This window comes from Jatropha curcas, chromosome 9 (assembly GCF_041381405.1).
Source record: "Jatropha curcas cultivar XTBG-Jc1 chromosome 9, XTBG_Jcur_1.0, whole genome shotgun sequence".
NCBI classification, from domain to species: Eukaryota; Viridiplantae; Streptophyta; class Magnoliopsida; order Malpighiales; family Euphorbiaceae; genus Jatropha; species Jatropha curcas.
Window position 1 is genome coordinate 1117601 of NC_143159.1, and position 23601 is coordinate 1141201.

Genomic DNA, 23601 nt, shown 5'->3' on the forward strand with positions numbered 1-23601 from the left:
CCAACTGATCGCATAGTCGTATGGCCCCCACCGAAGAACGAACACTTAAATGCCCACGTGATATCCAAATTTTACTCTTTAATGCATAAATGCTAATTTTGCTCCTCCAACTATCAATATGATCTAATTCATACCATTTTTGATAAAACAAAAAAAAGAAAAAGCAAACAAAAACAAATCGCTTTCAATTTTCACAATTTTGAGTTTTTTCTAATTTTTTATTTCAAGTTTTATTATTTTAAAAACAGAGAACTTAACATTTTATTATGTTTTATCAAAAGTTTATTTCATAAGATAAACAAATTATAATTTTAAACTAAAATTGAACATCAATAAATATTGAAGGATCAAGTTGAACTTTTATCCTCCTTTTTTTTCCCCTAACACTCTAAAGGAAATTCCCATAAACCCTAAAGGCCCAGAATAATCAAGCGGTTCTAAATATTGAAGAACTAATCTTGCTCTTACAAAAGTTGGGACCACTTTACGATTATAATTGTCATAAAAGGGGGCTTTTATCATAATCAAAAAAGCAAAGGTTAGCACAGCTGTCACACTAATTAACTAGAAAATGACACCAGAATATGAACTTAACCAGCCTTATACCACTAAAGGTCAAAAGCTATGCTTTTATCATTTGCAATTCTCCACTTACCGACATGTAAAAACCCTATAGGTACTCCAGAAAGGAAAGGGTCCTAAATTGAATCCATGGTCTTAATCAATTATTCTCAATAAGTTAAATGTGCTCACATTTTGTTTCTATCTCCAAAGAGAGCACTACAGCTTCTGTCAATCCAGGAGAGGCATACGGACGCTAAATCTGTGTGAACAAAACTTGCTTATTTGACAGAAATTTTGAAATTTTAGATAATAAAATTCAAGAGAATTTGAAGAGCAGAAGCAAAAGACCAATTTGATGATTGCTTGAATTTTGAGAGTGACAGACAGGAAACACAGTCAAAATTAGTGATGCTTCAAAGCAACAAAAAATGGAAAGTGTCCCTTCACCCTTCATATATCAAACCAAAAATCAGCTGTCCATTTGGTGAAAGATTTGATTCCCACCATAAAATTCTATGCCTGGAAGCATCAATCAGAACCAACTATTGTGAAATCATATTATCAATATATGACTAAAAACAATATTTTTGTAACTTTCAATAACAATATTTTAAGCAATCTCTTGATGGATTGACATCAGCTGATGCTAAAAAGGAATCCTAATTGGAAGACTTTAAACATCATTATTGATGATAATTGATAAACAAAACCTGCATAATTTAGCAGCCAGCTTTTGTAGGTATCTATAGTGACAAATATGTTGCCATCTTATACCATCTATTGCCTCATCTTCCAAATTCGACAATATTGCTACTAGTGTCATAAAAGACGAAGATTAACAATTAAATAAATAAACAGTTCTAAGCCACAAGAATTCATAAGAAATGAAGATATCAGACGCAAGGAGGGCAATCCAGAGACTAGAAGCTAAAAGTTTTTATTATAGGTTTTAAAGCTTGCCCCTGCAGGCCATACTGCACAGTGCGCAAAGTCCATTCAAGACTTTTTATCACTGCTGAACTCATTATTGCTCTGCCAATATATACCCTTTTAAAACTTTGATAAGTAACTTACCAAAAGTGATCCGAAATATATGTCTACGTGTCCATTCCTCACCCATCCACCAGAGAAAACCCAAATCTAATAGCCCAAGTTCCCATTCACACCGATTACTAATCCGCAATGGCCTGACCAATGCTCTTTTTGCTATTACAAGCAATAATAATACTGGATCTATCACCCAAAACGGAGTTTGGCAGCGAAAAGATAGTGTTTGTAGGATATATTGTCGTGTTCACACTTCATAGACCCAAGGAACAAGAATTGTTATGCCCATGGACAACTTTGTTAAGCCCAAACCCAAACCAAACTAAGGCCTAAAGAGACATGTCATATATTTTAATGCTGTCCTCTGTAAAACTGTTCGTATCAAGCTACTTTTTCTTCTTTTTTTTTTTTTTTTCTTCTTAAATAAATGGTTGTATTGTCAAAGTAAGGCAGCATTTATAAGCCTACTAGATTCTGAGAAAAGTTAAGTCACAAACCAATATGATGAGATTCAGCTGGCATTTGCTTGGCAAGAGCACGAAGGAAGCGGATGAGGGGTTTTTTGGCAGCCATTATTGCAGCATCTGCTTCTTCATCATCAACCTCCTCAGAGACACTCTTGCTTTCTTGAACTGCATGCACTTTTCGAACAAGTTTACGTAGTTCCTATTCAAATAAAATTGCCACAATGAGAAACACAAAATACACGATCAAATATTAGTTTTACAAGCAATCATGCACTTATACAAGATACATAAGCTAATTCATGACTCATGAAAATGGGTCCTATCTTAGAAAACATATTTAGCCTAAAATATACTTGATTCACCACAGCTAATTATTTCCTTGTTCTCCCTTTTCTGGAAGACAGAGTGCTTACTTACTGAATGAGAAATGATAAATTGATTAAATTCCATAGACTTTTAACTTATAAATGACCGTGTAGTCTATTTTTTATGTTTTGCTCTCCAAATGATTCATTTTCCTTAAATAGTGTGGACTGCAAATAATTCATTGGTTGGAGGCATTCTACTTACCTGACGATCAAAATCAACGGTATGAACAGCGTACACTTCATTTGTAATCTTCAGGTCCTTATTGATCAAGCCATCTAACCATCTGGTTGCTATTATGATGTGCTCTTGTGAACCCTGAAAATATTGTTTACGTGGTAAATGTAATGTGTCACCATGGATATAGTATCTCCTTAAGGAAGCTCATGCTATAAATTGTGAGATAAGAGCATTTTTTTTGTGGTTAATCTCTACTTAGAATTGCATGTCCCTTCCAACAAGTAATTACCAGAAGTTTAAAGCTCCCAAGAGAGTTCTCTAATGCTTAGATCCCAAGAATTCTAAGTTCCACTTCAAGTAAATTGCCATTTACCATATGGTTTGTCCACATAGAAAGCAATATAGTAATTGAGAGCAATGGTGAAACCAAAATGATATGTTTAGTGAAATGGTAAAAGCTAGAAGTAAAGGTTGACGGTAGTTCTGAGACCTCAAAAAAGGTTGGGGTTTTGAATTAGCAAATTTCATCTTAGGAATTGGAAAGGAATATAAATAGGGTATTTGGAATGTTCTTAATTTCTAAATTTAAATAGAAGAAAATGTACTGCAGAAAAGTATCTTCAAGCTATCAATGAAAACTTAACTTGTACAATCATAGTCAAAGTTATGGATCACTATCATACCTCTTCATCCTCCTCGTCTTCTTCATATTCAGTTTCTTCAGCTTCTTCATCATCATATTCAATAATCCCTGTCTCTATACCAGGCACAGCCTGCAGCCTACTCCAGTCGCCATCTTTTGTTGAATGAATCAAAGCGTCCATTAATTCTGGTTTTACGTCCCGTATTAGTTTCCCTAACAAATTCAAAAGATCACGAATCTTGCAAGCAAGCTGTCATAAATGAAGTAACATATGAAACTTAAATGCAAAAGTTACTCCATATGTGCATGCCGTCTTAGTTAACAAATTAAGAATAATATAAACTACACAACAAGCAAATAGAAAAGGCAGGATAAAAAAGCAAGGTAGCTTTTATGAATCCCTTGTGGATCGTTGATTGAATGGAAGAGCTACTAATTGACACTAAGGTTTAGAAGAAATAGACTCAAATACCAATAAGGTTATATTGCCTCCGCTTTCCCTCTCGAACATCCGGTCCTAGTCTCTGCGACCAAAAAACAAACACCTTAAACTCAAGTTTTTATAATAAAACAAGCACCTAATGAACTATTTCTTCTAGCTCTACTACTTATAACCAAAGGAGAAGAAACTAAGACAAAAGTATCTTATAATGGAAGCACCTTAACTAGCATTATTGCCTCGTACACTTCTCGCTCAAGTGAAGCCACTCTAAAATCACATGCAAACGTATAAACGGGAACAGATTCACTTAACTTGAAGGGCCATTTTCATATCCTAATTCGGTTAGAATGAAGAGATTTTTAAAAATAGAATATAATATTGGAAGCTACCTGAGAATGCGCTTAATTTGAGGGGCGGAGAAGGAAGCCAGCTCCATGCCCCAACGGACTGCGCGCCTAGCCTCGCGCTTCTTCTGAGTGCGGCTCTTCTTTGTATCAGAATCAGAGCCGCTGCTGTTAGATCCTCCTTCTTCCAGATCGGAGAGTGTTGGAACATCGGAAAATCGAAGACCGCGGGATCCACAACGGATGCTATGATTAAAGGAGTAAACAGAAGCTAAAACAAGACAGTGAGAAGTGGTTTTACTAGTTAATAATAAAGATGGAGATAGATGAAGATGAAATGAAAAGTGAGAGCAGAGTTGCTGCTGCATCAGTGGAATTTGCCTAAGAGGCCGTATGAGTCTAGCCATTGCTGCCTCGCTTTGTGTTTGATGCAGTAAGAGTAAGGAAGTGAAAATCGGGTTATTTTGAGATAAGCGAACCGGAGCCGACTCTCAATATTTAAGGACATAAGGTGGCTTAGCAAGCCCAATTGAAAAGCTCTGTTATTATAAGTTTGGGCTTCAATTTATGTGCCTCTGCTCATAAAGACTAAAACATATAAGCCATGTCCACGGTCAACTATCAATTTTATAACATGATGATGGAAACTTTTTCACGCTTTTTGAACAATATTGAAAAGTTTCCCGCCCGCAAACATCACCGTTTAATGAGAGTTATTCTCTCATATCCTCCACGCTACTCTGTCCAGCTATACTCTTCATCGCCAGATTTTCATACTTAGAACAATCATCAATCGAATAGTCTCCCTCGAGATAGAGATGTCTGTATATAAATCCATCCACTTTTTTTCTTTACTTATGGTTTTAGTTGATGGAATATGGATAGGGAAATCTTAATTTATCAACCGTTATCAGCCGACTGCATGATAAGATATTTCTATAGTTTGCAGAAATTTCTTGTTATTGAAAAAGAATGATGATATTAATATATCATCTTCTTCGCGGTAAATAAATACTCTGTTTTTAACTTTGATTTGGTATCATGCAGCCTGTAATTGGATATTATCGTCCTATAAAGATTGTGAATTCAAATCGCATCAATATTTGAAAAAAAGAAACTATAACATAATCTTTCAAAACGTAAATTTTGTTTTGCATTTCAATGCATGAGCACTGCATTGCATATATTGATACAGTGGCTTCATTTTGAAAATGAATAAGAATAGGAAAAAAATTGCAGTCTGCAGAGAAGTTTACACATCTACGTTGTACAGAAGAATCGGCAAATAATGGAATGATGCTAAAATCAGTAGACTTCAACGTTCCATTGTTCACTCTTTTTCAGTGTTCTCTTGTGTTCAATCCAATCGATGCCTGAAAGGAAGAGTGTCATTAGGAAGAAGAAAAGAAAGATCAAATTCAATATATTTGATTCTCTTATTAGTTACTAACGGTAATTACCATCTTTAGCTGCCAAAGAGCCCATGATATCATCAATACCCTTCTCCATTCCCTTAAGCCCGCACATATAGACAAAAGTGTTGTCCTTTTTTAGCATTTCCCATAGCTCCTCTGCATATTGCGCCATTCGGGTTTGAATGTACATCTTCTCTCCCTTGTCATTTGTTTGTTCTCTGCTTACTGCATAATCAACTCTAAAGTTTTCTGGAGCCTTCTCTTTCATCTTCTCAAATTCCTGGTTTTTTAGCACAGACATATTCTCAGAGTTAGAGCCTAATTAAGCACAAAAGCAGAATAATACTTGGAAAGGAATACACAGAGTATAACTTACATCTTTGTACAGCAAAGAGCTGCTGGTTGGGACACCCAAGAATAGCCAAGCTAATCCATTAAACTGCATTCAATGTTAATCAAGTATCACTTAATTAGTCTTTAATCTTGGTTTGGTGTCTCATTTTATGCATTTCAATTCAAATTATTACCTTGTAGTCATTATGCTTCTCGAAAAACATCTTCCACAAGAATGAGCGGAAAGGAGCAATTCCAGTTCCAGTTGCAAGCTGCAATTTTATAAAGGAAATCAAGAAACCGATCAAATGAACAAGAGAGTAATAACAAGTGAGAAATAGAATAAGCAAAATTGGATAATGGCTACCATAATGATTGTGGCATTTGGATCTTTTGGCATAAGCATTTCTTTTCCTACAGGTCCTGTGATCTTAACTTCAGCACCAGGTTTCAAGTCACCTGAAATTTAAAAAATTTAACTGTTGCTGTCATATGATAAAATTTCATGGAACATATTTGTTCTGATCTTTACAATTATAAGCTAATAGAATTAAAGAAAAATGACAAGTTGACTGAAGTAAATGAAGGAAATGCCAACTTGGATTATTCTTTCCAAGCTGGATGGTTTCGAATATATATATATATACAACTTGTGAAATTATTCCTTTAAATATAACTGCAAAAAGCATTCCAGTCTGACCCACAGACTATACACATTGACTTAAATTCTTACACAAGAAATTTGAGCAGACTCCCTTCACAATTTCTCCTTGATCATTTGTATAGACAAGCCTTTTGACACACAAAGAAACCTACAGAGCACATTTTTACCGAGATTAATTTATCAAAGTAAGAGGAAACCAAAAACTATAAAACAGTTCATGATTCAGTAACAATTCCTAAAGAATACAAACTGACCTACAGAAAAGAAAGTAAAGATTAATTACAGTTTTGGAGTCGCCCAGGTCTCCAAGAGCACTGCTAGCGATAGAATATAATCTAAGCTTGTGGGGTTTTCCATTCTTATCAATACCATCAGGAATAATACCAATGGATTGGCCTTCTCTGTATGGAACTTCCCCTGTATCATCCAATAATTAATTTAACTTCCAAATGACCAATGGCGCTCATCAAAGAATTCAGCTACATATATACCATAGAAAAAAGTAATTATTAATGGTAAAGATAATTAAGTAATTAATCTGACCCTCAGTGCCGAAGACCATGTGCCAGGTCTCTCCAGGGGCATCATCTGCAGTAATTTTGGTATTGAGAAGACATGTTCCAGTGTATGGATTCTTGGGCTTAAATTTGTTGACAACTACACCCTCCTCATTCTTCTTTGACACCTTTTCCACTTTAGCAGGAGGTTGTGTGGTCACCTGAGCTTTAATTGTAACCCTTCTTCCACCAACATAAACATTTCTGGAGTACAAGAAACCCTACAGTATATGACATAAAAAACTCAAGTCTTTATCGTAAACTTTAACACTGTATTACATACAAATTGCATATATATATATATAGTTCAAATTAGAATATAGAATACCTTGTTGAAATTGATTTTTTCTGGGGCAATGTTGGAGACTCTGGAAGGAAGAGAAGATGAATTAGTGGTTGGAAGCGACACTGCCGCATTTACAGTGGCAGCCATGGTCAAGGTTCAGAGAGAGAGAAAGAGGGATTGGTTACGAGGTAAAGAAAGAGAGAAAGTGGGAAAAAGAAGAGGGAAGGAGAGACAAAAATGTGTGAGCGGATTATAGAGTGAGTGGATGAGAATTGGAGGATAAATTGCAGTGGCATTTTGGTGGTTATGGTTGGAGAGCTTTTCAGATTCCATGAAGAAAATCGGTGTCTCACCTATCTTTGCCACTCGTTGACAGAGTCAATAATATTGTTTTTCTTTTTCCTAATATCAAATACTGAATTATAAACTGAAGCTTAATTTTGGGCTCTTAAATTTGATCTAAATAATTTCCGATGGCCCAGCTGCGACCCAACCCATTTGAATAAACTCCACGAGCCTAGTCTATTTAGGCCTTTTTGATTCTCCCTACGTTCCAGTCCACCATTGGTTTCGACAATGATGCCCTGTCGTTTAATGTCTACACGTGTCACGTGCAAGGAAAGGCCTCGACAAAGAATCTTTTCCGCTCGCTCAGGAAAAGTTTCCGCTGACAAAGAATCTTTTCTGCCCGACATCGTTTTTGTCGTCAATGAACTGAAAATTTACCCAGATCTTGGTTACAGTCAGCAGAAGAGGGAAACGATTTCATTTTTCAACCGAAATCAACTGCTACAGTTCGGTTTGAGGCATAATCACATATAAGATGGTGAAATCAAAATCAAAGACTCTTTCTCTGAGGTATTGATGTACGCTTTTTGTCAATCATCTTCAAATATCTGAAGAACTTGAAAAGTACTTGCTTCAATTTCATTCTAGAAACATTTATGCTTCAAATCAGGTTAATATGTCTGTTTCTTATAAGTAAAATGCGCACTCGATTCTTGTTTCTGACGTGGGAATTTCAGGTTAAACTCTTTGAAGTTTATGTACTATTAGCTTATCCCATTGCACATGCAATTAATTATCATTTAAAACAAGATTGCAGAGAGGTAATAGCAAAATAATAAGAATAATAATAGTTAATTATCATTTAAAACAAAATTTTACAAAGAACTTTATAATTAGAACAGGCTATAAAAAAGCCGCCTTGTTCGTACAAAATTCTGGAATCCAATCTTGGCTATTTACACCTATGCAGAAATAATCCCAAAATATTAAGGATTTTCCGCCTAAGCATTTAAAAAATCGATTCACTAGTTTCAATAGTTCACTAATTCAGTATTAAATTTAACCAAAAACACTACTAATTTTTCTCTACCAGCACTGATCAGTTTCCCATCTGCGCTTCGTAAATCCAGAAGCCGAATAACGCACTGCTGTGGCTGCAGTCGCTGACGTCACAAACGGAGAACTCATACGTTGCCCTTGCCAGAACAAAGACCGATCATAGTCGGCCCGTTTCTCTGGATCAGACAGAGTTTCATAAGCTTCATGTATTTTTATAAACTCATGCGTCTTTTCCTCCTTTTGACTGGTTGTTGCAACATCAGGATGCAAAACTCTAGCTAGTTTCCGATAAGCAGTCTTTATTTCCTGACACGTGGCACCCATCTGTATCCCAAGAATTTCGTACAGCGATCCTGGAGATGCAACGTGGGATTTTGTTCTCTCGGCTGTGGTAGCGCAACCGGCGGAGACATGGAGTGGACGAAAACCGACTCTAGAGGGCAGGGAAAGAGTTTTTCCAGCCGGCAGTTGTGAGCCAAACAAATGAGCGGAGGAGGAGCTGAGAGATGAAAGACCAGACATAGAGGCCATGATAAAAATTAAATTAAATACTGTGTTTCTCTGCTTGTATTGTGTGGTTTAAGAATGTTCGATGGACTGGCTGATGGATGAGTCGTTATTTATAGAGACGTGTGTGATTATTTAACCATGGTTAGTTATATTTGGTTAACGAGTTTATCCATTTGAATGCGTGGATGTCTGATCTGTCACATGCTGACTCAGAGAATCGTCGGTGTTTAAGAATCTCTGCCTGAGTACCTGACAACAAAGCAATAACTGACTTTTTTATAAAACAAGGAATCTCTTGGAAGCTCTGTTTGCTTTCTCCGCGTCTAACTCAATTACGAAATTGAAAGTTCCATAATTCAAATATTTTTGTGCTTTTTTCGAAATTCTCTACAATAATATTTTTATTATTTCTTTTTAAAGATAGTCTATTTACATATTAATTTTATACATAATATGTTAAATTAAATTTTATTTCTTTCTCAATAGAAAATCTATACTCACTGTAATATATAGCAACAAAATTAATTCAAAATAAAATATTGATGCTGAGATTTAAGCTTATAACACAAAAAAAAAAAAAAAATAAAGTAACAATGTGAAAGTATATGAAATTATTAGATGCTATAAATTTATTTTTAAGAAAATTTGTCTATAATCAAATAATTCTTGGAACTTAAGTAAAGGCACAAGAATGGCAAAAATCATGTCATTTCAAGTTGTTTATGCTCTGGTTAGATCATGTTCAGACTTTGTTTTGATTTTCATATTAGTTTATTTACTTTGATAGTGTGTAAAGAGTCAATAAGCATAAACCAGAAAATGCAACGCTAACATGTAGAATTTGGAAAAAGAAAAAAAAAAAAAAACAATTAAAGAAGAGAAAGACACTTGTCTCTAGAACATTTACAAACCGACACAAATTGTGAAATGGGGATGGAGGTAGCTTAGATTTTTAAGTCGTCGTATATCTAAACGCGTCAAATAAACTTAATGTACTTCTCCTCCTAATGTACAGAGCAAAGTCAGGGGATCAGCTGCCAACTGCCTAGCTGACTCAGCGATGACGAGTTCATGAGTACGATTCATCTTCCTGCATTCTTTAAAAATATTAGGGTCATATAGTTTTTTTTTTTAAATCTCGAATTAATTTTTTTTTTTGCCTTTAATATTTTCTGGATGTGGGAATAAAACAAATAGGACTGTGACTTATAAATTAATTGTTAAAAAAGCTTTATTTTGAATATTATTTTCAACTCGAATATGAAAAATAGATGTGAAAAAAAAAGACCCTTAGAGTTTTTAATGTTTAAAAAAAAAAGGTTGAAACAAGAGAGTAATTTTTTTTTAATAAATTAGAAAATTCAATGAGTCAAAAATATATTATGGAAAGCAAAAAATTTTTAAGGATAACGTTGAGGGGCATGGCTTAGCCATAGCATCATCGAAATCTCCGACACGAAAGCCAGCCATGCAAAACAAAAGTACATCGTGGGGTCCTAAAATTGAATGACTTTATAGCTAGCATACTGACCATTAATGGGACCCATCAATATTTCAGAATCTTATCCTTTCTGGATAATTTTTCTTTTTTCTTTCTTTTTTTTTTAAGAAAAAAAAAAGAGGGAAATACCCAGATGACACAGCTTAGACCTGCCACAACATCAATATTCATATTTTAAAATATTACGCTATCAGTTTAGATTAGAATTTATGTTATAGATAGAAATGATGTATAAAATATTTTCTTTTTGAGGGAAAATGATGTATAAATAATTAAATCAGGAGTATGTATTAAACATAATATTAACTAGGGTTAACATGATTGAAATAATAATAACCTTCAATAACCGAAATTTTGATTCTAAATTTAGAATCTAATTGGGCATAAGAATTCTAAAGTCGCCCGCAGTTTTCAACTGCACATTCACGTGGGGGACATGTGAGAGGTGAGGACACGTGTTCGCCTCTAGTAAATTGGGCGGTTCGACTTCTGCGATTATTGACCAAAGGGAGAAACAAAATTCTAAAAGGGAAACCGTTCAAACTGTTTTAACTTTCTTTACCTTGTTCTTTTTACTTTTTCCAAACCAACTTTCTTTTTCAATCTTTCTTAGTGAGCAAGTCAATTATAGATAAGTCAAAAATATTTTTCTTTTTCTTTTTCTTTTGGTTTTATAATTAGTCAACTTAATCCTTCGAGTTATCAAGCTTAATTCAGTTGTTTTTATGTGGTGTTTTATTACTTTGAAAACAGATGCTCTGTTTTCTCTTAATAAAGCCCAAAAAGATACATATGAGGCTTTTATGAGAAACTGACACGTGGAACCATAAGCCTACAAACTTGGACCAGGCCTCAAGCTTCCAGAATGGGTCCATCGAATATAAAACTCCTCGTTTCACTGTTGCTCCATTGTATTTGCCTTGCCTATGAGGCAAATCATGTTATTAGTGTGTTTGGGTAGCAATTTAAGGAGGAAAGAAAATATTGAACGAAAATGTAGAAGAAAATTTTCTTTTAATAGTTAAATATTTGAGAGGAAACTAAAGATGAAAAATAATTTTATGGACAGTAAAATTTTACCTTCATACTTTTCCTCTTTCTATATTTTTTTGATTTTCGAATGAGTGAAGGAAAGAAAATTTATATTATTTTCCTTCTCAATCTTGTTCCTTCTTATATTTTTAATTAATCCAAACATGGTGTAAATAGGGAAAAATGGGAAATAGGAGGAGGTGAAGTAATCAAGGAAGGAACATTGTTGTAAGTGTACGTACAGTCAGTTGGATAGAATTTTTATTTATTTATTTATTTATTTTGTACACTAGATCAATTCAGTAATCCCCAGATAATCATAAACACATCGAAAATTTAATTAGACTTGAATCAAATTAAGAAACGAATTCAAGAAAAAAATAATAATTAAACATTTACACGTAAGGCAAAACAGTAATGATTTGCTGTTTTTAATTAGAGAAGGAAAATAAAAGTTTACATGTGGATCAGGCGTTGTCTTCATGACTAACCTACAATCAGTTATGTAGGTTTAATTCATTTAACCCAAACGACTTGAATAAACAGAAAAAAAACATATACATTGTAAAATGCAAGAAAGGAAATGAAAAATTAAGAAAATAATTATTATTTTTTCATAAAATCAGGAAATAAAGCTCGGGAAGAATTACCTACATTTTGTATTGAGTCTATCCATACTTTAAACCAATTAAAAATAAATTTTTAATTAAAACAAAATGACAAAATAAAAATATGATATTATTCACATTATATTACCATTACTAAAGTGAAAGAAATTGAACAGAACTCTTTTAACTCTACACTATACATCTAAATCTCAATCCTTTAGAGTTTGATTTCAATGAGAGTCCAAGAGAGACCACATTTTCAATAGTTGAAAAACCAACAACAAGAACAAATAGAGATGAAGAGAGGAAGATAGAAAACAAGCGGAAGAGATGAAGTCTTTCAACTTCGTAACAGAAGTTATCTTCCTCTGTTTTTTTCTAACAACAAAGTTTATTGCGAACGCTGAAAATCATTACTATGACTGGAGTGTCAATTTGTCTCTCCGTGCTCCTCTTGGCATCACGAAAGAGGTAGTTTTCTACTTAAAAATACAGGATTTGAACAATGTTATATATATATATATATATATATATATATATATATAGTTTATATGCTCGTGTTAATTTCCAACTTTTCTTTCTTTTGTTGAGATATTAGGTGATTGTAATCAATGGACAGTTTCCAGGACCAGTCTTGAATGTCACGACAAACGATGTTGTGACGATTAACATCCATAATAACTTGGATGATCCATTTCTAATGACATGGTAGGTTATTTCCATTTTAGTAATTACCAGGAAGTTTTTTTTTTCGATTGAACTTGTGAGGGTTTAATTTGAATGCAGGAACGGAGTGCAACTAAGGAGAAATTCATGGCAAGATGGAGTTCAAGGGACTAACTGCCCTATTAAGCCTGGAAAAAATTGGACTTACAGTTTTCAGTTTAAAGATCAGATTGGTAGTTTCTTTTATTTCCCTACACTTCTCTTGCATAAAGCTGCTGGTGGGTACGGTGCTATTCATGTCAACAATCGCTATGTCATTCCCCTTCCATTTCCGCGACCATTTCAAGATATTGATGTGCTTATTGGAGATTGGTTCAATGCAGATTACAGGGTATACATCTTTGCATATAGATTTATATATCTATATTATTTTTTGAATTCTTCCTGTCCTGTAAGCATGATTATTCTGATAAAAATATATTATTGCAGTACTTGAGAGCTTCCATTGATGAAGGGAAAACTTTGCCCTTGCCTGATGGAATTCTCATCAATGGACTCGGACCAAATCAATCAGTTTTTCATTTCCAACCAGGTACACTTTTTATACTTTCTTGCTCTTAAAATCATATATATACAGAATCTGTTAACAAAATTTGTGAATTACAGGGGCTACATACAGGCTAAGAATTACAAATGTGGGCTTGAAAACGTCCCTGAACTTTAGAATTGAGGATCATTTGTTGCAGTTGGTGGAGACAGAAGGATCTTACTTAACTAAGCAATATCAAACTAGTTTAGACATCCATGTAGGTCAATCTTATTCAGTTTTAGTCACCGCGAAGAATCACACCAACAATGGCAGATCCTATTACATGGTTGCAAGCTCTCGTTTCACTGATTCTGAACTGTTTGGCATTGGTATTATTTGGTATCCAGACTCTTTCGCGTACCCTTCTGGTCCTCTTCCTCAAGGACCATCCCTAATGGATTATGGCTTCTCCTTAAACCAAGCCCGATCAATGAGGTGGGACTTAGGAGTAGGAGCTGCTAGGCCAAATCCTCAAGGTTCTTATCACTATGGAAGTATAAATGTGTCGCGGACATTGGTACTTGAAAATGCTGATATGTTTGATGGAAGAAAAATAGTTTATACGATCAATGGAGTCTCAAATGTGCATCCAAACACACCTTTAAAATTATTAGACTATTTTCAGATCAACGATGTGGTTAAACCTATACTCATTTCTGAGAGACCATTTCCTGGACTCCTAGTGCAAGGGGTTTCAGTTATTTATGCTAATTACCGTGACTTTTACCATATTGTTTTTCAAAATCGTTTTGCTGAAGTGCAGACATGGCACATTGACGGTTACAATGTATTCGTTGTTGGGTAAGGCTTTTTTTTTTTTTTAATTCTTGTTATTTTTTCTCTTTTTGCAAATTTCATTAATTTCTGTTGTTTCTAGCTAATTAATTAGTGTTATTTAATTTATATTCTAATTCCAGAATGGATTATGGAACGTGGGATGAGAGTAAGAAAGAAACGTACAATCTGATTGATGCTGTTTCTCGTTCTTCGTTTCAGGTTTGGTTTGTTCTTTTCGAAGTTTGTTGTCGATGATGATATGTGTTCATAGAAATAACTTACCTACCTCGGTCTTATGGACACCAAGTTAATTTCTTATGCTTACTGTATTCCAAAAAATTTTAACAATTTAAGACTCCTGTCTTTTTTCTCGATAGAGGACTAAACCTGTTATATTGATCGGCAGGTTTATCCGGCTTCATGGACGGCAGTGATGGTGAAGTTGGATAACCAAGGAATGTGGAATCTGAGATCACAGGATGCAGTGCGGACATACCTTGGACAAGAGCTTTATATAAGAGTGAAAGGCATTGGACACGAAGATCCATCAACTATTTCTCCAAGAGATGAACTACCAATTCCTCATAATGCAATTTTATGTGGAAAGGTTGCACACCTGTAAATTAGGATTTATTTTTGTTAAGATGTTGATCAGTTTTAACTCGTTGATATATTTTAGTTTATATGGTTTTTGAACACTCTGAATTGTTAGAGATGTGGTAAAACTTTTTTATGTATCTTACGAATTTAATGAGAGGTTAACATTTGTTATAAATGAAAATTTTCATATTAAAAATTTACAGCGATATGCAATAGATTATTCTCCTTTGAATAATATATTATCAAATTGGTAATTACTATTTTTTTTTGGTAAAAAAAAAAAAAAAAAGAAAGACCAGCTAGAACTAACTAAAAACTGGTGATAATTTTTAGTGGGAGGACTAAACTTTTATTTTGAAATGTACTCCCATAATAATTTGTTTTATTTTATTTTATATTTGAATAATCAGTATATAATCCGACCACCTATTAGTTATTGGACTTAATTATCTTTATTAAAATTTATTTATAACAATATCATATTTTAAATTAAATTTCCAAAATAAATAAATAAAAATTATTACTATAAATGTACTTCAAAAAATAATTACAAAGTCATAATTTCACGAGAATCAGAAACTAAATCCGATATTTAACTGTTTTTAAGGAAAGGAAGTCAATAAATGATACATGCCTGCTGTGAGTTGCACCCCGCGTCCCAATTCCCACATCGACAAAATGGAAGAGAGGGGTTGACGTGGTTCTTATAAATAGGTGGAAGGAAGACAGATGAAAACAGATCCTTCGTGGGAGTTAACGGGATGTGATGAGTGGTCATTTCTCGCTAATTACTATGCGAGATGGGTGTCCGCCCCAATGCTAGTTACGACAATACGGGCACTCCCATCTGTACCATCTGATCCCTATGGAGGAAAATCCCATATTAATCCAGTCTCTTTAATTTTCTCTTCCATGAATTTTTGAAATTAATATCTAAAATAATTTTTCTTCTGTAAATTTTTAAATTAGTGTCCTAAAGTCATATCGACAAATATTTATGGAAAAAAGAAACTCTAAAACAAATTATATTTAAGTAATAACTTTGTGACAGGATAGTTCTGTACAACACTAGTTTCGCTCATGTAATTTGAATAATATATTATACTAGTAAATATGAATTTAAACGAAGGAATATATATTAAAAATGAAATTCACTATAAATTAATGGGATTAGACCAAATGCAAGCCATCCATAACATCCAATATATTTGTGTGTTGTAAGTTGTGTCTTGTACCAATCTCCCTTGTTGGAGTGCTTCCAGTGCTCCTGCTTCTAACTTTCACTCTGTTGTCGTCCTTACAAAATTCCTGACTCTTGCTTATTCCTGGAACCAATCTTCTCCATCCCATTTTGTCCAGCAAATCTCTGTCTTCTTGAGAAAGTTGAATGCTGTAGGTTTTAGTGCCATGATTGATGGATAACAGTCGCTGCATCTTCGTCTGGAGAACAAGTCCTTTGCTAGTAGGGGATCGAGTAGGCATGACTCTGAAACCATGATCTCTATATCTTACTAAGTTTATCAAACGATGTAGCCATGTTACCATTTCGAGTATGCAATTTTCGGTCTTCTGTTTATCGGCATGATAAAGTGTTTGGAGGCGAATTAGGACATTCTGTGTTGTCGTCTTCTTCCCAAATTCATTTCTATCAAAAGAACAGATACAGTTAAGATCAGAAACTTGAATATTCAATAAATTCAGAGAGAGAGAGAGAGATCAACTAACCCAGTGTTTGCCCATTCTCCAACCCACCCAAAGCCTTGATGTGCTCTGCAGTCAATTGCATCAAAATCAGAAAACTTGTATATAAAAGAGAATAGTAGTAAATTTTCAAGGGAGAAAAATGATTTAGATATAGTAAGGATAGACAAACCATAAACACTGTGACTCAATGTACTTACTTGGTTGTGTTGGTAGCAATGGGTACAAGCCAATGGAGAGTCTTTTCCATTTCAGCTTTCACCTGAGCTACTGTGAGCTGTAATGGAACATGATAGGAAGCAATTAGCAAATGCATGCACAAGCAAACCACAAGGATGAGGAAGCAGTTCCTCGAGCTCCATTACAAAAGGCAGATAAAATATCATAAAAGCAGACATACCTCTTCCTTAGTGCTGACTGATTGTAGTTGGGAACGTAGAGCTGTCTTAACAGAGGTTGGCAACCCATGGTATAAATTGTCCCTTGTATTAGGAGGAAGGGAAGTGGGGCGAGATGCCTAATAACATGTAAATTTTCAGTTGTAAGAAATGATATTAAAAAAAAAAAAAAATCCAACTATTAAATATATGAGAAAAAAAGAAAAGATATAGTAAACTTACAATGTTATCAATCTGGTTGATAATGTTAGCATAGTGCAGTGCAAGGCCAGCTGCACCTAGTCTTTGAGCATTCTTGCCAGGTTCCTCATTAGTCAATCTGACACCTAGAATTAGTTAACAACTCTGTAAGCATTTATCATTTACCATTGCCAGGATCCTTATTGTGCATGATCGATGCACAGAAAGCAAGTTCACATAAATTGGGAATTGACCAAATCATAAGGGACAGAACTCATACCACTGTTTCCAAATGCTTCTAAGATAGCTCGGTGTAAGTAGGTAACTATATCAACAAGCTTCTCCATGATCTGTAGATTGCAAGGTCAAGTTAGAAGAAAGTTCAATCATTTGAGTTACAGCAATAAATTCTGTCATCTCTGATGAAGGTAGAGCATTAATCTTAACTGTTCCTTAATGATCTACAGTAGGTTCCATCCTAAATCATAAGTTATTTAATGCTAATTTTCGTATACTCTACAGAAATATTATTGAAATCAGTCAAGGAAGTACCATCCTCAGCATGCTATGAATAGCAACAAAATTTATTAATAGAAGAACAAAGGGTTTGTAAAACTATTAATGACATTTAAATAACAATGCACTAATGCAATCAACTATCCAGAAATAATGGTGTATATTTTCAGCAGATATAACTGGTGGCTCATAGGTAATAAGATGTACCTCCTCTAAACTTTTAGACCAAAGAGATTTCTTTTTCAAACTCCTTACAAGCTTTCTTTGTTGTTTTAGCTCAGATTGTAAAATTGTGATACTCTCTCCTACAATTACAAAGAAAACAGCTGGTTAATAATGTAGCTGCTCCATTATGGTTAGAAGGCATCAAGCAGATATTGGACATGAAGCAGAGTAGAAGGAAGAAAAGACACAACTCCAGAACAACAGAATAACATAACGCCGCTAAAGCTCAAAACCCAAATCCACGTCATAGAAATTTGTATAAAGTCATTTCAGATGTTGCCGATCAAATGCAAATGCACGAACCTATCTCATTGGCACACATTTATTTGAAAAATCATGGAGAGAGAAAAAAACTTGTCCGTGCCAAACCTTTTTTGGGAAGATGTAAAGACTCTACTTCTTCAAGTTTCTGCTGATAATCTTGTTCAAATCTGTCCAAAGCATGCAATTCATGATATAGTTCCTGCACAAGGTGACCAAGAATTAATATGTTAGAAAATTTTTCAGGAACCAAACTACATTCTAACATGTAACTGTAAAATAAATGCAACGTGAAGTATATTAAAGCATAACATTTCCTTCAATGATCTATGGATCCGAATGGCCTTAAAACATTTGGTGATGCTTTTTCTTATAATTAGATACTTCAATAATGAATAATTCAGTATTATTATGCAACAGTCACAGTATATCACAGTTCTCAGTTAACAGGCATTACTTCAATGACAAACGCAGCAGAAATAGTGATCAAATGCAAACATCTGATTATTCAGAGATAAACTTACAGAAGTATGCTGGGCCAGAGTAGTCAACTCTTGCATTGTTCTTTCTGCATCTTCTCTAGTTTGTTTATCAGCAGAATAATCTGAATCCAATCTGAAGTATTACAACCATTCCAAGAGAGAGAATTTCTTTGTCAGCAAACATCAGTGAGGTAATTAGGGAATATTTCATCATAAAAGTTGTACCTTACTTTGTAAAATATCGATCCAGGTTGTGCCATTGTGGGTCCTTACATCGATCTCCAAACCGAATTACTTCCCGTGCAAATACATCAAATTCCTCCCTACAAGAATATAACAGAATTTCATGTATGTCAATTATGATCGACATAAAAGACAAGTCAAACTAATTGTAATCAGCAGTAACCTTTTGTCAGCAGCAGCAATAATAAGTAACTCTTTCATATCTGAGGAAACCAATTGCTGTACCCCTTCCGAGTGCAATATCTCTTTTTTCAGGAACTGAACATTTTCTTCTGAAAGTGATTCAAACAAGTTTGCACCTTTGGCTATTGTATTGGCTACTTCAAATGCCAATATTAATATTCTGTTCCCTCTAGAAGCAATGCCAGAGACAAAGCCACTCCGGGCATTCAAATTTGACATGCTACTTCCAAGAGTATCTAAAACTTCTACTGCTTTTTCAAGGCTCACCGTGCCAGCTTTTCCAATAAATGAACTCTTCTGGCCATCCTACAAAAAGAAAAGCACAATAAAGGTCAACAAATGCCAGAACCAGGATCCTAAAAATGGATGTCCATACATCACATGTAGAGAAGTCTCTTCCACTATCACAATAAAGTTTGGGTTCATTAGTTTTAACGTTTTAAACAACACCAATGCTGCACATGGATAGACATACGTGAGAACAATGATCCCTAGGCTTAAGACTGAGGAACATGATAAGAAACATGCATTCTAGTACAGACAATTCTGATATGCATTTTTCTCTTAAGTTTTGAACTACCGAATCTTGGTGTTGGCGAAGGAAAAGATAGTTCTTTACTTTTTTTCAGTCTCGTACAATTTTATGTAGTTAGGATTTCTTTAAACATGTCAAACGTCTGTGCTAGATCATTTTGCGTACAAAAACATCTTGCAGGCCTCACTGCAAGCCATTGAGAAAATCAGAACCAACGCTAGCAATTCCACTTCCATACATCATCTAATGGACAAACTTCCTATTGAATAGCTAGCTAAATCCTTTTGAAATTACATCAGAATCCTTATTTGCATCTTCCTCCCTACATGCAAGTCAGTCCCTCCTTTTTGCTGCCTACATAGGAAAATCACCACAACCTATGAATTATACAGAAGGAAGATTTGGCAACACATTCAGTTTGTGCGTCTATTATTCAGTCATACAAAGCCTCTTCTGTAGCAAAACCTATCAGAATACATTCCAGGACCTTAGCCTCTCACCACTTTTAATGAAATGGGTTTTGCTTACCGTTGGATGCAGCCACGATATGATAATCACAAAGATCTAAGGGGGAGATATACTTAAAAGTTCAATATAACAATGTAGCAGCAGAAATACAAGGAGATCTCATGTAGCAGTTTCAACTTCGATCATATGCATGCAAAATATTCAATGAACCATCAGCTTATTATCTATTACCCGGCAACAACCACTATCATCATTCTGCTAACACTGTTGCTTTTGGGAATCCAGAAATAAGAAGCATTAATTTGGAATCCAGAAATCCAATTTCTCTTTTCAGCGAAACTTGTTTCATGAATAATGGATTGATCTCGTTGTCCATCCATTGTGATTTAACAATAACAAAACTAATCCTAAACATAAAAACCATATTGATAATCGCAAAATATAACCAACAAACGACGTATCATCAAACCAAACATACCTTGGGAGCCCCTCCTCTAGCAGGTGTTGACGGCTTAAGCTCTCTTGAGAAGGACAAAAACAGCTCACCAGAATTATACCTCTGCCGTGTATTCATCTTGCCAAAATCGTCCCCATTACTAGTATAAGAATGGGAATTCTCTTTATGCTTGGTTAAGCTCTTTACTGACTTCAGCTTCCCAGAAAACCCTGAATTTTTCTCTGCAACTTTGCCATTTTTTCTTTTTGTCCCTCCAGAGCAAACCCCTCCCATCCTTCTTGTAAATGCGTTTCACTCCAAATGATGTCCGAATCAAAACAAACCCTTGCAAAGTATAATATAAAACACTTTTGAGTCCAACAATAAAAACCCAGAACAGAAAATGAATTTCCAGACAACAAACAGTAGCATACCTGATTAAAGAGAATAAATTTAGAAGGGGATAAGGAAGAAACCGAATAAAAGATTTCAACGGCGAGGACAAAGTCAGAGCACTTACAGTAGCAAGGAAAGTGCAGAGAGATACAATAATAATGATAAAGGAAGGAGTTTGGTAATGATAAATTATGGTGCGTGAATTTAGAAAATGAAGAACGCGTATAACTTGTGGCAGCAATATAAATATGGTGGATGTATTTTGACTAAAGAAATACCAGACAAATGCCAAATGAAAGAAGGAAACCGTAAGGATTGACTAATGACTATTCTTTGTATAAGATTTTTTTTGGAGTGTAATGTAAAGATATGAATGCTGGGAAGGTTGGGGAGGGGACAATTGAAGTCACCCCGCCCACCTTGTCCGAGTTGTTGTTTTATCTGACTCAGAAGTCTTTCTTCTTCGATATCGATTTCCCGTTTTACATCTTTTCCCCCAGATTACCAAGATAATAATTAGGATAATATATTAATATTGGCATATACTACTGATATATAAGTAATTAAGTATATATTTAGTTCCTTTCAAAGAAAGAAAAAAAAAAAAAAAAATATATATATATATATTTTTAATTCTCTCCTTTGTAAAAAATAAAGTTAATAATGTTTTTGACTTTTAACTGCATCTTAATCAGGCAATTATTTTATTAGTTTTATAAATTCTTTTCATTTGGTTTAGTTAGTCATTGATGTCATTTGACTTTGATTAAAAATAATATAAATTAACTTTTGCTGTATTTAGAATTTAAAATCATTTTTATGCAAAATAAAAGGACTTTAATAATGTTTTTGGCTAAAAAGTTGATGGATACATTTTTTTTTTTTTTTTTTTTGAATTCAAAATAATTCATTGTTGTAAACTAGCAAATGGCAAGTATTATGCAGTACCTAATAACAATATCTTCTTGGTGGGTACCATAATATTCGTTTAATCATGTAATCACATGTTTTGTTTTTTCTTAATTTAATAAATAATACTTTTCTAGAAAATAATAAATAATATTAATTTTGCATATAAAAAATTAAAAATTTAGATTGGATTATAATTATTTTGGACCAGTTCAAAGTTTTGTTGTGCTTTTTCAGTAGCTTTCATGGATTTTTCTTTTGCTGTCTTTCCTTGTAGAGTTTTCTATACTCTAAGAAAACAAGTATATCCACCTTATATGACTAATAATTTTTTTTAATCAGTCAAACTTGCAAACATCAACTATGACCACTTTGTAATTTGACTTTAATGGTACTTTTGTTATTTCCTTTTTAATCCTTCAATTGTATTTGTATCAATTGTAATATATCTAATAAAGTATTTCCAACTATAACAAATGCCTAAACGCAGGAATTTATAACTGCATCTGTCCATTTAAATGCATGTAATCACATGAATTTATAATTGATGGCTATTACCGACTTAGTAAGAAAAATCAAATTCCGTGAGATGGGTCTTTTTCATTGATGGTCCCAGTCCAAATATACTATTCCTACGTGTGTTCACATCAACCAATCGCTGCGTTACACATTTTCTGCCAAGCTTCTAAATTTTACCCTAACAGTTGACTTTTCTCCTTCAACGCTCAATACACGTATGTTAAACAAATCCACAAACGTAAATCTTTGCATATGCGGTAAAGAAGTAAAAAATCTTCATTTGGATGTGGACTATGTAAGGATCTTTATGGCAATCTTCTTGTCAAAATTTTTTTTTTTCCCATAAAACAGAAAGTCAAAACTACATTACAGCTTGTGATTGAGGAAAAAGAAATTTTCCAATCCAAGAAAAGAAAGACTTGCCCAATACAAAATACATAACAATAACATTATTGGATGATTTTATTTAATTATATTTTTGCTGCCATGCGTGTATCAGTATCCATATTGGAAGAGATATACAACAGCAAGGTCATGGAAGTAAGAGAAGAGCTTGATTCAAGAAAGTTGGCCACAATCAGCAACCACAACGGGCTTGGAGGTCCTTCCAGAGGAAGAACCAACCTTCTCAATGGCCTTCACAACATCCATCCCTTCCACAATTCTGCCAAACACCACGTGCTTCCCATCAAGCCATTCTGTCTTCGCTGTACATATGAAAAACTGCGATCCGTTAGTCCCAGGCCCCGCATTTGCCATCGACAACACACCTGGCCCTGTGTGTTTCTTAATAAAGTTTTCATCCGCGAACTTTGCTCCGTAGATAGATTCCCCTCCCGTTCCGTTTCCGGCTGTGAAATCGCCGCCTTGGCACATGAATCCAGGGATCACTCTGTGGAAAGTCGATCCTTTGTAGTGTAAAGGCTTGCGGCTGCGTCCAATTCCTTTCTCTCCTGTGCACAGAGCCCTGAAATTCTCAGCCGTTCGCGGTGTTGTGTCCGCGAATAGCTCCATCACGATCCGGCCGGCAGGAGCACCGCCGATCGTCATATCGAAGTAGACCTTAGGGTTTGCCATTGCAGAAAATCGCTAAGGCTCTACTCTGAGGATTGAGTCAATAGAATGAGTGACTCCGAGGGGAGCGAGGTTCCTTTCATAGCAGGCGCGGCTTGGGGAATATCTTTTGACGTTTCGATCGCAGCCGTTGAAAT

At 34.6% G+C, this 23601-nt stretch overlaps 6 protein-coding genes and 1 non-coding gene across 8 annotated transcripts; 2 read left to right on the forward strand and 5 right to left on the reverse strand.

Annotated features, from left to right (window-relative positions):
• Positions 1-1705: 1705 nt before the first annotated feature.
• On the reverse strand, positions 1706-4530 carry LOC105635329 (kinesin-like protein). 2 transcript variants are annotated; one of them, XM_089725868.1, is made up of 6 exons: positions 4099-4530; positions 3928-3976; positions 3740-3791; positions 3308-3453; positions 2649-2762; positions 1706-2277 (listed from the first exon to the last, which is right to left on the reverse strand). In XM_089725868.1, the coding sequence occupies exons 1-6, from the start codon at positions 4458-4460 to the stop codon at positions 2101-2103; spliced, it is 900 nt and encodes a 299-aa protein (XP_089581994.1). In that variant the 5' UTR covers positions 4461-4530; the 3' UTR covers positions 1706-2100. The 2 variants fall into 2 exon arrangements, with proteins under 2 accessions (XP_089581994.1, XP_012073784.1); XM_012218394.4 differs by having other exon boundaries at positions 3308-3480.
• A 625-nt stretch (positions 4531-5155) lies between these two features.
• Positions 5156-7647, reverse strand: FNR2 (ferredoxin-NADP[+]-oxidoreductase 2). Its single transcript, XM_012218396.4, has 9 exons — positions 7351-7647; positions 7009-7243; positions 6749-6882; positions 6535-6613; positions 6169-6260; positions 5996-6073; positions 5845-5907; positions 5514-5748; positions 5156-5426 (listed from the first exon to the last, which is right to left on the reverse strand). The coding sequence occupies exons 1-9, from the start codon at positions 7453-7455 to the stop codon at positions 5359-5361; spliced, it is 1089 nt and encodes a 362-aa protein (XP_012073786.1). The 5' UTR covers positions 7456-7647; the 3' UTR covers positions 5156-5358.
• A 782-nt stretch (positions 7648-8429) lies between these two features.
• Positions 8430-9258, reverse strand: LOC105635330 (chaperone protein dnaJ 11, chloroplastic). The gene has a single exon (XM_012218395.4). It carries the CDS (start codon positions 9184-9186, stop codon positions 8683-8685), a length of 504 nt encoding a protein of 167 aa, XP_012073785.1. The 5' UTR covers positions 9187-9258; the 3' UTR covers positions 8430-8682.
• Positions 9259-12513: 3255 nt separating this feature from the next.
• On the forward strand, positions 12514-15089 carry SKS18 (SKU5 similar 18). The gene is made up of 7 exons (XM_020679754.3): positions 12514-12777; positions 12905-13014; positions 13093-13363; positions 13462-13564; positions 13639-14362; positions 14479-14557; positions 14745-15089. The coding sequence occupies exons 1-7, from the start codon at positions 12637-12639 to the stop codon at positions 14958-14960; spliced, it is 1644 nt and encodes a 547-aa protein (XP_020535413.1). The 5' UTR covers positions 12514-12636; the 3' UTR covers positions 14961-15089.
• A 607-nt stretch (positions 15090-15696) lies between these two features.
• LOC119370581 (small nucleolar RNA Z279/snoR105/snoR108) lies at positions 15697-15802 on the forward strand. The gene has a single exon (XR_005178115.1). It is a non-coding gene; the product is annotated as a small nucleolar RNA Z279/snoR105/snoR108 (small nucleolar RNA).
• Positions 15803-15932: 130 nt separating this feature from the next.
• On the reverse strand, positions 15933-21359 carry LOC105635332 (elongation factor G, putative (DUF668)). Its single transcript, XM_012218397.4, has 13 exons — positions 21001-21359; positions 20609-20911; positions 19108-19433; positions 18932-19024; positions 18744-18834; positions 18328-18421; positions 17941-18038; positions 17498-17567; positions 17260-17363; positions 17040-17156; positions 16840-16916; positions 16664-16708; positions 15933-16583 (listed from the first exon to the last, which is right to left on the reverse strand). The coding sequence occupies exons 2-13, from the start codon at positions 20858-20860 to the stop codon at positions 16109-16111; spliced, it is 1842 nt and encodes a 613-aa protein (XP_012073787.1). The 5' UTR covers positions 20861-20911; positions 21001-21359; the 3' UTR covers positions 15933-16108.
• Positions 21360-22769: 1410 nt separating this feature from the next.
• On the reverse strand, positions 22770-23530 carry LOC105635333 (peptidyl-prolyl cis-trans isomerase 2). Its single transcript, XM_012218398.4, has one exon. It carries the CDS (start codon positions 23465-23467, stop codon positions 22949-22951), a length of 519 nt encoding a protein of 172 aa, XP_012073788.1. The 5' UTR covers positions 23468-23530; the 3' UTR covers positions 22770-22948.
• Between the last annotated feature and the right edge of the window lie 71 nt (positions 23531-23601).

What these genes read in the sequence shown, in the direction of transcription:
- SKS18 (XM_020679754.3), top strand. Translation starts at nt 12,637, where the DNA reads ATGAAGTCTTTCAACTTCGTAACAGAAGTTATCTTCCTCTGTTTTTTT. An exon ending in GATCCATTTCTAATGACATG is followed by an intron (nt 13,015 to 13,092) that starts GTAGGTTATTTC and finishes ATTTGAATGCAG; the next exon opens with GAACGGAGTGCAACTAAGGA. An exon ending in AGTTTTTCATTTCCAACCAG is followed by an intron (nt 13,565 to 13,638) that starts GTACACTTTTTA and finishes TGTGAATTACAG; the next exon opens with GGGCTACATACAGGCTAAGA.
- FNR2 (XM_012218396.4), bottom strand. Translation starts at nt 7,455, where the DNA reads ATGGCTGCCACTGTAAATGCGGCAGTGTCGCTTCCAACCACTAATTCA. An exon ending in CATGGTCTTCGGCACTGAGG is followed by an intron (nt 6,883 to 7,008) that starts GTCAGATTAATT and finishes TGGATGATACAG; the next exon opens with GGGAAGTTCCATACAGAGAA. An exon ending in CTCTTTGGCAGCTAAAGATG is followed by an intron (nt 5,427 to 5,513) that starts GTAATTACCGTT and finishes TCTTCCTTTCAG; the next exon opens with GCATCGATTGGATTGAACAC.
- LOC105635330 (XM_012218395.4), bottom strand. Translation starts at nt 9,186, where the DNA reads ATGGCCTCTATGTCTGGTCTTTCATCTCTCAGCTCCTCCTCCGCTCAT.
- LOC105635332 (XM_012218397.4), bottom strand. Translation starts at nt 20,860, where the DNA reads ATGGGAGGGGTTTGCTCTGGAGGGACAAAAAGAAAAAATGGCAAAGTT. An exon ending in CTAGAGGAGGGGCTCCCAAG is followed by an intron (nt 19,434 to 20,608) that starts GTATGTTTGGTT and finishes TTCTTTTTGTAG; the next exon opens with GATGGCCAGAAGAGTTCATT. An exon ending in TTTACATCTTCCCAAAAAAG is followed by an intron (nt 18,039 to 18,327) that starts GTTTGGCACGGA and finishes TTGTAATTGTAG; the next exon opens with GAGAGAGTATCACAATTTTA.
- LOC105635333 (XM_012218398.4), bottom strand. Translation starts at nt 23,467, where the DNA reads ATGGCAAACCCTAAGGTCTACTTCGATATGACGATCGGCGGTGCTCCT.
- LOC105635329 (XM_012218394.4), bottom strand. Translation starts at nt 4,460, where the DNA reads ATGGCTAGACTCATACGGCCTCTTAGGCAAATTCCACTGATGCAGCAG. An exon ending in CAAATTAAGCGCATTCTCAG is followed by an intron (nt 3,977 to 4,098) that starts GTAGCTTCCAAT and finishes ATGTGATTTTAG; the next exon opens with AGTGGCTTCACTTGAGCGAG. An exon ending in AAGACGAGGAGGATGAAGAG is followed by an intron (nt 2,763 to 3,307) that starts GTATGATAGTGA and finishes CAATATTTTCAG; the next exon opens with GGTTCACAAGAGCACATCAT.